Below are 17,615 nucleotides of genomic sequence, written 5' to 3'. Positions count from 1 at the left end.
AGTGATGGGAAAGTGCAGAGTTTGCTGCATTCCTCACTCTGGCCGGGGAGCACAGGGGGCAGATGAGCTGTGCTCTTTACTCTCACTCCCTTACAGGGCCAGGAAGGAGAAGAGCAAGCAGCCCTAGTATGAATCTCGGGGAGAGGGGGAGGCTTTGGCTCCCCCCAACTCCCCCCCCACACGAGTCCCCTGCCCAGAGCGCCCCTTCACTCCCCAACCCAGACTCCTAATGCAGATACATTTTCCTTTTTCGAAGAGAAGAGAAGAGAAGAGAAGAGGAGAGGAGAGGAGAGAAGAGGAGAGGAGAGGAGAGGAGAGGAGAGGAGAGGAGAGAAGAGGAGAGGAGAGGACTGGAGCAATGGCAGGTAAATGTGCTAGTAAGCAATAAAGAAGATGGGAAGAGGTACGGGGGTTCTCCCTATCTCGGGGCAGGCGGATCTACCGCACAGGGACACGTCAGAGCGGGCTTGCTCTGGAACCCTGGAAAGGGCTGTGTTTTTTATCCCGTTCCCATCCCGACCCGCAATACCCACGCCCACCCACTCCTGCATTGTTTCTTGCATTTTTATCCTGCTCCCCACGGCAAAACCCTTCGCTCCCACACGAGACAGGTTTCCCTTGGCTGCTGGGTGAAGGAAAGGTTGTATAAATGCAATTCAAACACAGTTTTACTACAAACGAGTAAGACAAAGCTTGCTTAACCCAGTCTGTGTTTTCCTGCAAACCACCCCAGTCTGGCTTCTTCTCCCCCGCCCCCATCCCAATGGCAGCCACGTCCATTTTACCCAGCCTGCCATGCTTGCAGCTGGTCTGCCTGGGTCCCGGTCCTGCGGCAGGTCTCTGAGCCGCTCCACAGGCTGCGGTGCGCCTGGGCCTGGCTGGCTTCCCAAGCGGGTCCGCCCCTGCGCGGGACACGGGGCTGTTCTTCCAGGGCTGCAGGGAGCTCACTGTGACAACGGGACAACGCAGCAGAACTTGCACTTATTCCAGACCCGCGCCGAGACCGCGGCCGACAGCGCCGGGACTGTGGGGCTAGAAACCCCCCTTCACTCACATTCAGGGTGCTCCAGACACCCCGGCCACCCCCATCACCCCCCAGCGTTGCCCCCCACGCGCAGAGACATTAACTCACAAACATTCACAGTCACCCCCCGCCTCCTTTCGCCCCTGCTGCTCACTGCCCCCCCCCCCCCGGCTCCTTTCGCCCCTGCTGCTCGCTGCCCCCCCCCCCCGGCTCCTTTCGCCCCTGCTGCTCGCTGCCCCCCCCCCCCCGGTTCCTTTCGCCCCTGCTGCTCGCTGCCCCCCCCCGGCTCCTTTCTCCCTGCTGCTCGCTGCCCCCCCCCGGCTCCTTTCTCCCCTGCTGCTCGCTGCCCCCCCCCCCCGGCTCCTTTCGCCCCTGCTGCTCGCTGCCCCCCCCCCCCGGCTCCTTTCGCCCCTGCTGCTCGCTGCCCCCCCCCCCCGGCTCCTTTCGCCCCTGCTGCTCGCTGCCCCCCCCCCCCCCGGCTCCTTTCGCCCCTGCTGCTCGCTGCCCCCCCCCCCCGGCTCCTTTCGCCCCTGCTGCTCGCTGCCCCCCCCCCCGGCTCCTGCCCCTGCTGCTCCCCCCCGGCTCCCCCCCCCTCCCCCCCCCCCCGGCTCCTTTCGCCCCTGCTGCTCGCTGCCCCCCCCCCCCCGGCTTCCTTTCGCCCCTGCTGCTCGCTGCCCCCCCCCGGCTCCTTTCTCCCCTGCTGCTCACTGCCCCCCCAGCTCCGGAAGGGCAATAGACAGGTGTCAGAACTCCTGGCCGGAGCGCTCGAAAGGGCGAGAGACCGGAGAGAGGCTCAGCCTAGCTCCCAGGACGGTGCAACACTGAGCGGGACGGGAAAGACCCTCGGCACAAAGTAACAGCCTCCAGCGCACCTCCACCCGTGCAGCCGCCGGCGATGGCCTCTCTGGGGTGGGGAGCTTTTCAGGGCTGGAGCCAGTGACCCAGAGAGAAATCAGTGGGGGGCTGCACACCAGGGCCTAGGGGGGCCCAGGCTAGTAGACTGTGTGCTCCAGCCCTGCTGGGGGTGGCGGGGAGAGGACTGGAGTGCCAGTGTGGGCTCCCCAATGCTGGGGGGGAGCCCCGAGCCTCGGGGGACCGGATCCAGCCAAGTCGGGGGCCGCATCTTGTGGTTCCCTACCCCCACCTAGCCAGAGCCCTGCTGAGGGAGGAGAGGACCAGGCAGCTGTACCATCTTGGCATCCTTAGAACCAGCTACTCACCTCTCCCCAGCAGGGCGTCAGTAAATCCCAAGCCGGAGTCCCAGCACCAGGGCGGCTCCCACCACCAGCTGCAGCTTCCCGGGGCGAGGGGGGAGAGCCCCAGACTCTACGATTCCCAAGGAAATTCAGGTTAGTTTGGGAGCGGCGTCTGCCTGGGAGACGCGGCCCTGCCGAGCTGCGCTGAGCGGGTCTGCCGTGCCGGGCGGGCAGGCTGGGAGCAGGGCTCCCGCTTGGGAGCAGCTCGGAGCCAGCGAGGGGGACGAGGCCCGAAGCAGCCCCCTAAGCTGGAGCCTTGCACGCCGTGGGGCGGACCCGCTCTAGTTGGGCTGCCGCAGCCTTTTCACTCAGGCTTTGGGGCGCGTCCAGTCCCCTGGAGGTTTTGCGTGTGGAGCCGAGTGGTCCAGTGTGGAAACACACGCCTGCAGTCGCCCCTTCTGAGAACACGCGTGCAGCCACGTGTCCCACGCATGCAAGAGCTGGGGGCAGGAAGTGGAAACCTGGACGAAACTAGCCCTGACGCTTGCTGAGGGGGGAGAAAAGGGCCTGGACGGTTCTGCTGCAAACTGGGCTTGTTTGGCTCAAGTCACGAAGCGGGAGCCCGCTCCGTCTCCAGGTGCGCAGGGAGCCAGCCCTCAGAGCTACCCGGAGCATGCCGTGCGGTGCTCTGGTGGCAATTTAAAGGGCCCGCAGCTTCAGCCATTGCCACAGTTGTGATACCGGCAGAGCCCTGGGCTCTTTGGAGTTGCCCCCTGTCGGCGGGCCTGGCTGTGCCAATGCAGCTGGGGTAGGGGGAGCTGCTGTGGAAATGCCAGTTGCACAGAATCCAAGGCCGGGCGGGGTTACTCGTCCATCTCATCTGGCCTCCTGCACGTCGCAGGCCTCTTCCTCTGCCCCTCCCACCTCAGCGCTGGGCGCACGAACGTGTATTTGGCTCAAACATCTGCCAGAAAGGAGGGAGACGCCAGCACGTCCCCAGTGCCACTGCGTCGTCCAGCCCTGCTCAGCGGGGAATTCTCCTGGTGTAACCGAGCCCAGGTTGCCTGGCTGGCGCAGAGCGATACCCGCCAGGGGCATGTGTGTCATCCTGCTTCCCCATCGGTCCCAAAGCCTGCCCGTTCCCAGGGAAAGGCATTCTGGGAAGCCCTCCCTGCTAAGGAAAGGGCGGTGGCAGGGCAGATTTCTCATCCAAGAGACACTGGGGAAGGAGAGACTCAGGGGAGGGGGGGAGAGGGGATGACAGGAAGCAGCAGCAGTGAATGGGTTTGACCACTAGGGGTCACTGTCCCAACGAGAATGGGTCAGCAGCTGGAGAGAGAGAGATGCAAGGCAGCCCCCGCCCCAGGAGACAAGGGGCCCACCCTGGCGAGCACCCAGAGCACCGTGCTGAATGGGAGGAGTCAGTCACCTGCCCCAGGCTGGGAGTCACCAGCCAGCATGGGCTGCATGACTTCCAGGGACCCGTCGTGCGGCTCCGGCGTGATCCCCAGCAGGTGACAGAGGAGGGCGTAGACGTTCACGCTCTCAAACGGCGCCACCTCCAGCCCCTTCTGGAAGGCGGGTCCCACGGCCCGGAAGATGGTCTTCATGTTCATCACGGCGTTGTCGAAGCCGTGCTCCCCCTTGTTAAACTGGACTTTGAGCCTCTGGAGGGCAAGAGAGGCGGATGTGAGCCCCCGGACCCTGCAGCGGGACTCATTCCCGGGCAGCCAGGCCAGAGGCTGGCGGAGGAAAAGCAGCGATGCGGCTGGAGCGCGTCCGGCCATGGGCCCAGCCCCCCGGTGCTGCCAGATCTAGCTCTGCAGACTTGCTTGTCCTCTTAGAGCAGGAAAAAGCAGCCCGAGCGTGTCCTCTGGCCATGTCCCATTTATATCTAGGGTTGCCAGATGGTCTCCCCAAAAATACCGGACACCCGGTATTTTTTGGTCAAGCAAAAAAAAAAAAGGAACGCGGGATAAGCGGCAATCATGACCCCGCCTCCCATCTGGGAGCCGCGAACACCGCTGGGAGCCTGTGATTGCACAGAAGCCTGGCGGGGGCAGGGCTCCGCACGTCAGGCTTCCGTCCGGTACCCAGCCGGAAAAATCAGAGAATACCGGCACTGCACATGTCTGGTGTTGTCTGATTTTTTTTACCGGGCAGAGGGCTCAAATACTGGACTGTCCAGTAGGATACCGGACACCTGGCAACCCTATTTATATCCTGCTTCCCCGGCCACCACATTTCCAGGTGGTGACTCAGGCAGCGGGATCCCGTTTCACTGGCTCCCGGTTGGGGCGCTATCCCGGCAGGGCCCAGAGCCGCGAGCCCTTTAGACAGCCATAGCCGCAACAGGCGGTCACCAGGCAATGCGGTAGCAGGGGGCTAGAGCTGCGAGCCCTTTGCTGTGTTTTTAATTCCAAGCCTCTGGCCCCAAACAGCAGGGGAAGGCCAGTCCTTGGCCCCGCCCCTTCTGGGGGGCGGTGCCGGCCCATGACCACGTACCAAAATTCACCAAGTGGCCCCCCTGTGACAGTAATTGCCCACCCCGTCTTAGATTGAGCAGGTGACGGCGAGGGCCTGAGAACCCTGCCTAGCGCAGGAGTTTTCAAAATACGAGTCGCGACCCACTACTGGGTCCTGCAAGGCCAGGCACTGGGTCCCTCTGCTGTAGGGTGGCCGGGCTGCGCCCCAGAAGAGGCAGCAACAGGTCCTTCTGCTAGATGGGAGGGATCTGCCCCTGCCCTGAGCACCAGCTCCCCACTCCCATTGGCTGGTTCCTGGCCAATGGGAGCTGAGGGGGATGGAGCCTGCTGGCGAGAACAGCGCAGAGAGCTGCTTGCACACCTCTGCCTAGCAGCTGGACTTGGTGCGGCCGCTTCTGGGGCCCAGCCTGGTCTGTGGTGCCAGGACAAGCAGGAAACCTGCCTTAGCCCCGCTGCAGCACGGCCGAGTGGGAGCCGCTGGAAGTCAGCCTGGGCCTCCGCCCTGAGCCCCGCCCCATTCCTGGCCCCACCCCATCGCCTGCACGCCAGTCAAAAGATCGCATTACGACGGGTTGTGGCGGGCAGTCACAATTTTCTTCAACTGGGTTGCAAGAAAAAAAAGTGTGGACCCCCCCCCCCGGCCTTGAGACATCCTAAAGGCCAGGCCTGTGCACACTCCCACCCCCACGATCAGTGCATCTAGGCTTTCCAGATGCGTTCACCAAAAATCCCGAACATGGCAAAAAAAAAAAAAGAAAAAAAAAAACCAAACAAACCCGGGAGCCCAAACTTGGTTGAGCAAAAAACCGAGTAGACAAAAGTTGTTAAAAAAAAAAAAGTCATTGTGCCTTTAAGAAATCCTGCGCTCCTCACTTCCCCCATCCATGCTAGATGCAGCAGGGGAAGATCGTCCCCACTGGCCTTCCGTCTGAAAGAAACACAAAATACCGGACATTTTTACATGTCTGGTATTTTCTGGTTTTTTACATGACGGGCCAGAAAAAACGGACTGTCCGGGCCAAAACTGGACACCTGGCACCCTACGTGCATCGAAATCCTGCCCTAGAGGTTCATTGTCTGCACGTCCTGCCTGCCTCTTCCCCCCAGCCCTGCCAGTGCCCTGCCCCCTGCCCCACGTGGGCTTTGTTTTGCTGGGCGAGCATTTCCCCAGGCTTGAAGTCTTTGTTGGGTCTTGGCAGGACCAGCGACTGGAAGAGGGGGCCCTCGGCCGGGGCTGCACTGCAGAGGAACTGCAGTCCCGGTAGGCAGGCCGGATTCGCATCAGCCTCGCGGGTGTGGGCAACGACAGCAGTGAGGGCGCTGTGGCACGGCTCACGGTGGGGCTAGCCACCCGCGCATGTGCTCAGGACCCCCAGGAGACCCACGCTGGCTGGGTTCCAGCTGGTGCAGCCAGCCTGCCCATCCCACGGCTACACCCTCATTGGTGGGTTTCTCTTGTTTTCCCTCACAACCCAGCTGAAGACAATCGCTGAGGCCACGACCCCACAGGCTGTGACTGGAGAGTGGGCTCCGGGGTGGGGCTGAGGAGGGGAGTTTTGGGGCACAGGAGGGGGCGCCGGCTTTGGGGGGGCCAGAGAGGGCTCTGGATTTGGGGGGGCTAAGGCAGTTTCCTGCCTCTCCCAGCCCCACAGTCCAGGCTGCCCCCGGAAGCGGCCGGCAGCAGGTTCCCAGCCCACGGGAGTGTGGGGCATGGAGCCCTGTGTGCTCCCCCCTCATTTAGGAGCCGGGCCTGTTGCTGGTTGCTCTGGGGCGCAGCGCAGTCTGTGGGGCCAGGCCAGGCAGGGAGCTGCCTTAGCCCCCCCACTGCTCACCCGATCCCCCTGCAGCATCGAGCCCCAGGGCCTGACGTGGTTGGGACCCACAGTTTGAAAAGCGCTGCCTGATTGGCGGCACATCGCACTCTGAGCGTAGGCCCCCAGAACAGAAGAGACGTCCCTACGGCTACGGCTGGACTGCAGGCTGCTTTCGGAAGAAGCTTTTCTGGAGGAGAGAGTCCACACTGCAAAAGTGCATTGGAAAAACGATCTGCTTTTTCGAAAGAGAGCATCCCGACTGAATGGAGGCTCTCTCGCATGTCCGCTGTGGCCACCAGGGCACCGGTGCTTTTTCCTCTTTCCTCCTCTTGTGAAAGAACTCCCTCCTCCCCGTCCACACACGCCTTTTTCCAAAGAGGCTTCAACAAAAAGGCTTCTTCCTCGTAGAATGAGGATTACCAATGCCAGAAAAACCCCTCTGGTCTTTCGATTTTCTTGCGGAAGAACACGATTGCAGTGTGGACGTTCCTCAAGTTTTGTTGGAAAAATGACCGTTTTTCCGACAAAACGCTGTAGTGTAGTCATACTATGGCTGCTCTGTTCTCTGGGGTGGAACGCGGTCGGCCAGTGTCCTAGGAGCTGGCTTTTGTGTCTGCGTTCCCCTTCCTGTCGGCAGAGAGAGGGAGCAGACACAGAGGCCCGACCAGAAGATACGGGCAGATGCGCAGTAAAGAAAGGGGGTGAGACAGGCAAGTCCAAGTTCAGACAACAGGCTGCGTCCACAGCTTACCCCATGGATCACGTATCCGGGGTCACTGTACATCATGAGGGGCGTGAGCCTGGTGTTGTTGGCGTAGCGGAGTCTCTTGGGGAACTCTTCCTTCTTGTAGACGTGGAGCTTGGGGTGGGCGTTTTTCAGGGCCTGGTACACCAGTTCTAGTTTCCCTTCTTTTGGCACCAGCAGCCCGTTGGGGCCATAGTCCAAGAGTTCGAACTGGATGTCCTTGAAGGAGAAGTTCTGCACCTTGAGGAGGTGGATTTCGTTCGTCTTTATGACCGTTTCCATCCCGTGGTCAGCTGTGATGATCAGGTTGAGCGTCGCCTCCAGGCCATGCTCCTGGATGCGTCTCCTGAGGTAGCCGACCGTTCGATCCACCTGGCTGACCATGGCTCTCCTCTCGGGGGATTCGGGGCCGTACTTGTGTCCCGTGGAGTCTGGCTCCCCAAAGTAGAGAGTGACAAAGTCGAGCCCGTCCTTCAGGAACCAGTCCATGACCGTGTCGATGTTCTGCTGCCACTCCGTTTCGTTGTTGTACTTGTGCAGAAGAGGCTCGATTTTCTTCACGGCCACCTGCTCCCCTTGGTAGGTGGCGTTGCCCCCCGGGAAGAAGAGGGAGCCCGTCCGTAGGCCCTGCTCAGCAGAATGACACGAAACACCCCCCAGTTACTCACGGCAGCCTCTCCAGCCACCGGCGTGCCCCTTCTTCCGCCAACGCCCCCGCCGTAGGCCTCTCCCTGGGCTCTGGTAAGGGTTTCCGGATTCGCCAAGGAGAAGAGCGACTAGTTTGAACCCCCCCCCATTCCCCTGCACTGAGTCCCCCCCCCCCCCCCCCAGCGTTAGGAATGCTAGGCTGTCCTGTTACCGCTCGCGGTGCACTTGTACATCCTGGGTTCTCCGGCCCCTCTCCAGCGCGGCTGGAGCTGAGCAGGGTATGCATGGTCCTGCCTCCCCGGGGGCGGAATGGCTCGGTCCCGCCCAGCCTGGCAGTGCCGTGTGAGCGGCCGAGTCTAGCACCGTGCTATGGTTGAGCCCTGCTTTGGGTGCTGATCCAAAGCCCCCGACGTCGGCAGGAATCGTTCCATGCACATCCCAACAGCGGCTGCACACGGCTCTGAAGAACTGAGGCCCAGCTGGGCTGAGGCTGGGCTGAGGCTGGGCTGAGCCAAAGCTACTGGCCTGGCCCCCTATGCTCTGGTGCGCCAGCTCCAGCCTTGCTGACTGCCTGGCTGCTCGCGAGGTGGGCGGCTTGCTCTGGGGCTGCACGGCGGATCACAGCCCCTGAGCAAGGCACCCGTCCTGCTCCTGCCAGCTCCTGCCCTGGGGAGTCTGGGGAAGGTCTGTCTCCTTCTCAGTCCGGGGCTGGTGGGTTTGGTTTTGCTCCTCACTTGGGCGGCCCCCGACTGATTCTTCTGTGGGTCAGCGGCCCCGCCCCGCAAGGCTCCCCGGCCTTGTGCTAGCAAGTTCGGTTTGGAGTCTCCCCTTCCCTTGTGGGGCCGTTCTAAGAACCTCCGAGCGGCCAGACCAAAGTCCCTCCAGCCGTGTCCTGTCGGCCGACAGTGGCCAGCGCCAGGTGCCCTAGAGGGAGGGACCACAACAGGGAATCAAGTGATCCCTCCCATCGCCCATTCCCAGCTCCGGACAGAGGCTAGGGACCAGGGCCGGCTCGAGCCTTACAGCTGCAATTGGGTGTGCGGCACCTGATGGCAGCTCTAAGGGGCGCCACGCAGCCCCCAGCGGCCGGGCACGCGGCACCCCTTCCAGCTGCCATCAGGCGCCCCCCATAGGTTGGCACCCCAGGCAGCTTCCGGCTAGCCCCCCCCTTAATCCGGCCCTGCTAGGGACTCTCGCCTGCCCAGCTCACAGCCACTGACGGACCCAACGTCCATGAATGTACCCAGCTCTTCTAGGAGCCCTGTTCAAGTGGGTGTGTAGGCTGGTGATGGGCACAGGCCTGTGACTCTGGAGTCCTGGCTCGTGTCTCATTCCCAGGTGAGCCGGGAACGCCGTGCTCCTGTGTCCCCTCCCGGGGGCGGTGCGGCTGGCCAAGGAGCGCTGTGGTGCACCGCGCCCCGCGCAGGGAAGGACAAGGGGCTGCTGTTCTTCCGGGCAATGCCCGAGGAAGGGGCTGCAGCCACCTACCTGTCTCTGGGCCGTGATCCAGATGGGCAGGCTGCCATTGTCCCACCACTGGGAGACGCCCTGCGTGTTGTAATAGGGCAGCTTCTGGCCCGTGCTGGTGTTGTACCACATGTTGTGAACCACGCCGTGATTCTCGATGTACCTCCCTGCCAGGAGAGAGACGGGGCAGCCGGGGGGGGGGGGGGGGGGAGAAGGGGGAGTTCACAGGTTCACTGGTGTTCTCCCCCCACGAGGGGCACCCGCTGAAATGTTTCCATCTCCCAGACATCACCTCTCTGGGAAGGGGTGGAGACCAATGTTCCCCGTCAGCCGAGCACATGGACGGCCACCCAGGAGAGATTCAGGCCCACAGCCGGTAGCATGTGTTTCTATTAATGGTGCACATCTGCACTAGCCTTGGTGCACCTAACAACAGTTATTCCACACAGATGGAAAAAAATTAGAGGGAACGCTGGGGGAGACCGGAGCCTCTTTCCCTCCTCTCCGGGGGGGTTTAAGGCTGCGCAGTCTCCTGCCGTGTCGGGCGACGTTTCCAGCCAGCCAGACGGCCTAGTGGCCAGTGCCTGCAGAGCTCTGGAGGGGGAATGCCTTCCAGACCCCCCTGCCCCACCCACATCCAGAAGGACGAGCCCACCACACCCACCGTGTAGCACCGGCAGCAGTGGGAGGAGCCTCCTGCCGCCACCACTCTCAGCCCCATAGCTTCTCTGGCATTTACTGTCCCGCTGCTGGGTTAGTCCTACCTCCTGCCACCGCTCGTCTGGGCTGCTCAGAGTCCCCCTTCTCCTCCAGCAGGTTCCCTCGGCCTTCCCCACTCCCGGTCCACTGCAATACTCCAGCCTCTCCCTGACCCCCGCCTCACCCAAAACGCCACAACCGAGCCGACACCCCTCTGGCGCGCAGGCCCCGGCCCCTTCCGTGGGATGCCTGGCCGGGACCTGGAAGGCCAGGAGGCGCGGGGCAGGTCTCCCCGTGTGTTTGATACAATCCCACAGTGGGGGCCTGCAGCCACGGAAAGGGCCACGCGGTCGGCCGGACTGGGGCCTGCAGCCACGGAAAGGGCCACGCCGTCGGCCAGACTGGGGCCTGCAGCCACGGAAAGGGCCACGCGGTCGGCCGGACTGGGGCCTGCAGCCACGGAAAGGGCCACGCGGTCGGCCGGACTGGGCCATCTGCTGGGGGAGCCGACCAGCTTCCTCGCCTTCGGGGGCAGCAAACGCCACCCGCTGTGTGTGCCCAGAGGCGTCTGGCGAGTGCAGTTAACCCTTCACTGGACAAACAGGCAGGGGCAGCCCGGGGGGGGCACAGCAGGGGGGGCGTTACTGTGTCCTACGTGCATGGGCAGGACAGAACAGAGGATCCTTCTGCCAAGGGGGTTTGATCCTGCCCCCCCGCCCCCCCAGCCTGCCCCCCCTCTCTGCCCAAGGGGGTGAACGGGAACTCACCGGTCACCAGGGTGAAGTGGCAGGGGCTGGTCACGGTGATGAAGGCAGGAGTCATGTGACGCGCCTTCACCCCCTCCCTTGCCATGGCGTCCAGGTTGGGGGTGTCCACGTCCTGGTCGTAGTCCCACCGGAAGCCGTCGAAGGAGACCAGCAGGAGTTTGTGGCGGCTGGCTCTGTCCTGCAGCGGGGCGCAGGCTGCCAGCGAGAGAGCAGCGAGCACCAGCCCCCAGGAGGGAGACATCGTCCTGGCTCCGAGCTGCGTGAGAAAAGCAACTGCCGCCGAGCCGCCGCTAATAAAGAGAGGCAGGGAGCTAAGTTCACGGCCCTATCTTATCCTGCAATCGTGGGGCTTTGCACGGGCTCTGGCCAGCACTGCACGTGCATCGAATTGCCTGTCAGCTCTCGGGTTTGCCACTCCCGCCTCCCGATGGGTGGGCTGTGCCCGCGAGAGCTCACGAGGCTCCATGGTGCCCCGGGACTAGGACTCCTCCTTTACCGACTAACACGGCTGCCCCGTGGAGACGGACCACTGGCGGAGGTGGGCCTCGTTCCCAGCCACGTCCCCCGTCGCTCCCCCAATCCACAGTCAAAGTTCAGAACGCCAGATGCCAAAATGGCACACGCCTGCAAACCGGGCAGTCGTATTCAACAGAGAATGACTTTCCCGGGGCACCCCGCACTGCTCCCCCTGCCCGCAAGGCACCCTAAGCATGCCGTGAGGCTCTCGTACCCGTAGCGGACGGATTCGGGCTGTCCAAACGGGGCCCGATCGTGGCCTTGTTGGCCCCAGCTCCGGCACACTGAGCAAGCCGCCCGCCACGCAGCCCGCCCTGGCCGTGTGCTAGAGCTGGACCTAACCACAGCTCCAGCCCTGTGGAACCACCAGCTGCATCCGGGTGTGTGTGAGGGGGCTGGGGCGGTGGGGTGTGGGGGAGCCATCCCGTTTGGCCAGTGGGAGCAGTGGGGAAAGCAGGACTCGAGTTTCACTCTCTAAACTGGGGTCCGAGAAGGAGACCGGCAGGAAAAGGAGGAAACAGAAGGGAGGAGGAGGAGGAGGAGGAGGAGGGAAGGCCTGGAAGAAGAGTTCACCTCCAAGACCCAGCGTAAGATCAGGGCTGCCAGGACTCCTCTGCACGACATGAGGCGCAGCAGCTGGGATCCAGAGGAGACTGGCCTTGCTTGGCCCCAGAGCAAGTTCGCCGGCCTGGGTCAGGGTGGTGAGCAGGGCCCTGTGTGCTTAGCATGGGTGTTGCGCGGGCTTGGCCATTGCTAATAGATCAGGCCTTGCCGTGGGCGTCTCTCTCACCGGGGGAAGGGCCTGCAACAGGAAGTTCCTCCGTGAGCCCTAGGAATTGGCTGGGGGGTATTTCAATTAACAGGGTTGCACCTTGAGCCCTAGGAATGGGGAAAGGAGCGAGCCCCTCGAGTGTGGGGGTAACAATTCTGATCATTAATCCTATTTCCTTTCTCCCCAGACACATTCGCCCCCTTCTGGCCCGGCTGCGTAGTTACGTGTTTAGGCTCCAGTCGCCTAACACGATGAATCTCGTATTCAAGGTGTTCAGAGCGAAGCGGAGGCGTTGTGTCACCATGGCTGGCGGGCGGTCTGTGGAAAGGTTTGCACGGAGCGGGGTGGGCCGCGAGCCATCAAGTTTGAGACCCGCTGTTCTAATGGGGACCGAGACTCCATGTGGCACGGAAGGGCCCGGCTGAGAGTGTACGCACGGTAACTGGGGACAGCAGAGCACGGCTGGAAGGGATGTATCAGGCTGGAGCAGAGAGAAGCCAACAGAGAAAAGGAAGTTTATTCCAACAAGGGCAGACTGCCACCCTGGCGCCCCTCCCCCACTGCATCCGGGAGGCGTGGGGCCATATGGCGTTTAAAGGCACTTTCTGTTTGTCTTTGTGGGCTGTCCATCCGTGTTCCTCTACATTTTTTCCATTCATGTGCAGAATAAATTTTGTTCTGTGCACCAAGACATATGTGCAACTATCCACTCGGGGCGGGGGAAGATCGGGGAAGGGGAGGATGAAGGGGATCCGGCACCTGCGTAACCCCACATGCCTGCAGACCCAGACAGCGTGGGAAGGAGACTGGCTGGTGAGCGACCTGTGTCCTGGTGACTGAAGGAATCTGCTGAGGAACAGCATGACTAGCACTGGAGAGCTGACGGCTGGAGCCCAGGTAAGTCCCTCTGGAGGGTCCCACTCTAACCCCTTTGCACCGTGGTGACTGAGTGTTCACCCAGCGAGCCGGAGTCTTCCAAGCAGGCCAGTCCGCTTCCCGGGCCCGTCCACCCAACAGTTCCCGGATGTGCCCACTTGGGCGCCTGAACCGTCGCTGCAAACCCGCCACTCGCTTCCCACGGAGCCGGGAGCGACAAGTTCCAACTATCCGACCCCTCCTCCTAGCCACTTACTTATTAACTCCCGTTGCTCAGCTACAGCGTTCCCGCGCTTTCCCCTCTCTTCCGGCCTTGCCCCCCCAAAGCGTTCCACTGCCACGCCCACGGGTTCAATGGAACAAAATGGGGAGCCAGGCCCAACCTTTCGAAGCACCAGATTGCTGCTTGAATGTACGTGCAATCCAGGAGCTACCTGCAACCCAGACTGCCAGGCCCCGCCTCATTCCCGCCCTCTCTCCGAGGCCCTGCCCCTGCTCGCTCCATCCTCCCTCCCGCATCCTCATGCATGTTTATCAGGCTGGGGGCAGGGCTTTGGGGTTCAGGACCGGGGCAGGGTTCGGAATGCAGGCTCCAGCTGGGCACCACTTACTACAGGTGGCTTCCGGGTGGTGCAGTGGGGCTAAGGCAGGGTCACCCCTACCCTGGCCCTGCACCACTCCCAAAAGCAGCCAGCAAACTCCCTCCATCCCTCCCCCCCCCCATGGAGATGGGGTACAGGACAGAGGGAGGGGCACCCTGACATCAGCACCCCCCTTCCTCTCCTTCCTGTGCCCCGCACAGCAGGCAGGAGGCTCCCCGGGGTGAGGACTCCTCCGAGGTACAAGGCAGGAGCAGCATGGCCATGCTGAGAAGGGCAGATGAAGTTCCAGCACTTGGCAGCCTCCTGGACAAACCCGTCAGGTTCCCCATCACAGGCTCCAAGATCTACCGGTAGAGCCCGACGACGGCTTGGTGACCACCGGTGTAACCAGTTCGGACCCCCCCGCCCCCCGCCCCAAACGAGCGACGTGTGACTCGTGATGTCAAACCGGTCGGGGTGATAGTCACGCCCTGGGCTATGTGCCGAGGGGCCACGCCAGCCTGACCTGCAACACCCGGCCTGGGAGCACGCTGGAGCCCTGCTCCAAACGAGGAGGAATCATTTTCCGGGTCAGATCTCCTGGGCCCAGGGGAGAAAGGGGCAGGGGGCCGGCGCGGGGCTCCGGGAAGAACCCGCATGCGACCGACTTTTTGCTCTCCCCCTCAGCGGCCCTGCCAGCTGGGCCCTGCCGGGACAGAGCCACCAGTCGGGGGAGGGGGGAGCAAGAGGGGCCGGTGATCTCAAAGGGCTCCTGGCTACCATGGCAGCAGAAGGGAACTTGGGTCCTTCAACCCATTGCCGCAGCCTGGGGCTCCTGGCCACTGCCCAGCCCTGCCCCTTCCACCACAGGCCCAGAGCCGCTGCCCCTTGCTAAGCACGCCGGGCGGGTGCAGGGCGCCCCAGTAGGGCTGGCATTTACTTTCACCCCTGCATGAAATTAGAGCGCATGTGGCCGTGGCCGTGGCCGACGTGTGGGGGCAGCAGCCTTGCGCCTGTCCTGAGGCGAGGAGTGGGGCAGCTGGATGATCTCCGGGGTCTTCTCCTGTGGCCTTCAAACTCCCCTCCCCCCACTTTATTTCAGAATCTAATTCAACACTGTCCCCTCGTTTGAACCTCCATGGCCTGGCCCAAGCCCCTTCTCCTCTCTCTGCTTCCTCTGCTCATCTAGCGCCGGCTGCTTCTCCGTCTCTCCCGACCGGCCTCCCAGCCGGGGCGAAGGCTTTCTCCTCAGCAGGCTCTGGTCCCTGGGTCCCCTGCTGCCACCGCCCTTTGCATCCCCGCTGAGAGTCAGTCTGTCTCCTGCATCCCCACCAGCTCTCGCTCCCGCCATTGTGCGTTCCCCCGGCAAAGCACGCTGGAGATGTGCCGCGTGTCGGAGACCCATGGGACATGGAGCGGCGTGATCGCACCATCCAGTTCTGCAAACCCAGTGGAGCTGCGTGCCGGAGAACGGCCCCGGGAGAGACATGTGCCTGTCTCCTTGCTTTGCACCAAAGGAGGAGATCCAGACCTGGGACCTAAGCCATGGCACAGCCCTCAGAGCCTGTGCTGCTCCCACGCATGGGGGAGATGCCGGAACCACGCCGGTGTGCGCAGCGTTTCTCTTTGTCCCTGCCCCGGGAACATCGCCGCTGGGCCTCGATCGTCTTTACTGTCATTGTGGGAGTGTAGCAAACAGCCCGGCCTCCGAGCCACTGCCCTGTTCCACAGCCGATGGCCACGGCGGGGATAATCCACCTTGCAGCCGCTAATCCCGGACGGCAACCTTCAGCACTGCTGAGTTTTATGATGTCCTCCTGATCGATTGCACTGCGCGTTATCACGTCTTTGGAGCACGGGTGTTGCTGACTCACCTCGCCGCAAACTGAGATTCATCTTTTCATGGGATCACAATAAAGTGGGTTTACCACAGTGCAGAGCCCTTGGAAAGATATCGACCTTTGTGTATTTACCCCATCCCGCCGTGTTCTCTGGGCTCAGCTTCCTCCTCGGCTGCTAAGCAGGCAGGGTCATGGGTTCCTGGTTCCATGGTAGTTCTGGGCCCTGCGCCGTTCCTTTGGATCTCCCCGGTTGGGGAGTTGACCCGCTCTCAAAGGGATCTAGGGGTCAGAGTGGACCACAAGCTGAATACGAGTCAGCAGTGTGATGCTGTTGCAAAAAAATCAAACATTATTCTGGGAGGCTGTGACGACGCGTTGGGGTTTTCCCGTCTCTTGCACCCCCGTAATGGCACGGACAGACTCCACCAGCCAGTAGAATAGAGGAAGTTGATTGCCTCTCCAGGATACAGCACAGCACAGATGCAATCTGGTCACAGAGCTGGGCTAGGATGCCTCAGGTCCCCTTGAGATGGGGGAGACTGGGCCCCTAAATTCCAGCCCCTTTCCCTAGGCTGTCTCCTCCATGCTCCCAGACAGAAACTAACTCTCTTCCAGCCCTGCCCCCCAGCCAGGGGCGGCATTCCCCCTTCCTTTGTTTCTCTCTCTGGGGGGTAGCTGGTCGGACAGGTTGAGAGACCCTTACCTAGTGACTCATCCCCTGTCCTGTTGGGCCGTTCTACAGACAGCAGCCAGTGGGGGTCACCCACAGCCCCAGCACCCAGCAAGGTACCAACACTACGTCACAGAGGCATTAACAGGTGTGTTGTGAGCAAGACACGAGAAGTCATTCTTCCGCTCTACTCGGAGCTGATTAGGCCTCAGTTAGAGTATTGTGTCCAGTTCTGGGTGCCGCATTTCAAGAAAGATGTGGAGAAATTGGAGAGGGTCCAGAGAAGAGCAACAAGAATGATGAAAAGTCTAGAGAACATGAGCTATGATGGAAGGCTGAAAGAATTGGGTTTGTTTAGCTTAGATAAGAGAAGATCGAGGGGGGACATGCTAGCAGTTTTCAGGTATCTAAAAGGGTGTCATAAGGAGGAGGGAGAAAACTTGTTCATCTTGGCCTCTGAGGATAGAACAAGAAGCAATGGGCTTAAACTGCAGCAAGGGAGGTTTCGGTTGGACATTAGGAAAAAGTTCGTGCCTGTCAGGGTGGTGAAACACTGGAATAAATTGTCCAGGGAGGTTGTGGAATCCCCATCTCCGGAGATATTTAAGAGTAGGTTAGATAAATGTCTATCAGGGATGGTCTAGACAGTATTTGGTCCTGCCATGAGGGCGGGGGGCTGGACTCGATGACTCTCGAGGTCCCTTCCAGTCCTAGTGTTCTACGATTCTACGATTCTCAGTCGGGTGAGTCTCTTCTCCTTACCTGTGAGGTTTGTTCAGTTCTATGGCTTCCAACTCCTTTGGGGTGCGGCTACACGGCAGCGTTATTCCGGAATAGCAATGCGAGTGTCTACACAGCCATTCCGTTATTGTGAACTACATTCAACATAACGGGCAGCTGATTCCGACCTCTGCAAAGCTCATTCCACGAGGAATAGCGCCTCTTCCGAAACAGCTATTTCGGAACAGCAGTTGTGTGGACGCTCCGCTGCTGCCACTTTGAAATAGTCCTCCCCAGGGCCATTCGAAGCAGCCACTCCTCAGCACCTCCTGGGGCTCTCAATCGAGGTAGTGCGCCCACATTAGGGGAGCCGGCCTCCGACTCATTTCGAGTCCCTGTAGTGTAGACGTGCTGTTTCGAAATAAGCGTGCAGTGTAGATGTACCCTTGTGTGACAGGCCGGGCTGGGTCTGGGCACGCTGAGGGTGTCAGCTCAGGGTGAATTGCTCAAAACCAGGGCTACCTACAGCCCTCGACTGGAGACCTTTCCCATAGGCCACGCACCAGTCACACCGAGCGCTCCAGCTGCCAATCCGGCCAGCAGGAAGCCTCATGAGCAAAACCCAAGACACCCCAGCTCTCCCTGTGCCACAATCAGCCCCGGGCCTGCACACAGGTGAGGGGTTATAGAACCCAATCTCACCTACCCCGAATGGGTTCTTCCGGTCCCGAAGAACCAGCCACAGTTCCCTGGTCAATTTACACTTTAGATCTTACCCACAAGAGCACGCTGG

General features: G+C 61.6%; 1 protein-coding gene and 1 long non-coding RNA gene across 2 annotated transcripts; one reads left to right on the top strand and one right to left on the bottom strand.

Annotated features, from left to right (window-relative positions):
* The first annotated feature begins 299 nt into the window (after positions 1-299).
* On the top strand, positions 300-12,825 carry LOC149521934 (uncharacterized). The gene is made up of 3 exons (XR_016347537.1): positions 300-365; positions 2,255-2,373; positions 12,322-12,825. It is a non-coding gene; the product is annotated as an uncharacterized LOC149521934 (long non-coding RNA).
* On the bottom strand, positions 2,258-11,087 carry ENPP7 (ectonucleotide pyrophosphatase/phosphodiesterase 7). Its single transcript, XM_075904135.2, has 5 exons — positions 10,847-11,087; positions 9,402-9,547; positions 7,272-7,892; positions 3,650-3,887; positions 2,258-2,350 (listed from the first exon to the last, which is right to left on the bottom strand). Exons 1-5 carry the CDS (start codon positions 11,085-11,087, stop codon positions 2,262-2,264), a joined length of 1,335 nt encoding a protein of 444 aa, XP_075760250.2. The 3' UTR covers positions 2,258-2,261.
* Positions 12,826-17,615: the final 4,790 nt, after the last annotated feature.

Source organism: Pelodiscus sinensis, chromosome 20 (genome assembly GCF_052426305.1).
Source record: "Pelodiscus sinensis isolate ZL-2025 chromosome 20, ASM5242630v1, whole genome shotgun sequence".
NCBI lineage: Eukaryota > Metazoa > Chordata > Testudines > Trionychidae > Pelodiscus > Pelodiscus sinensis.
This window is presented reverse-complemented; position numbering and strand designations above follow the sequence as displayed.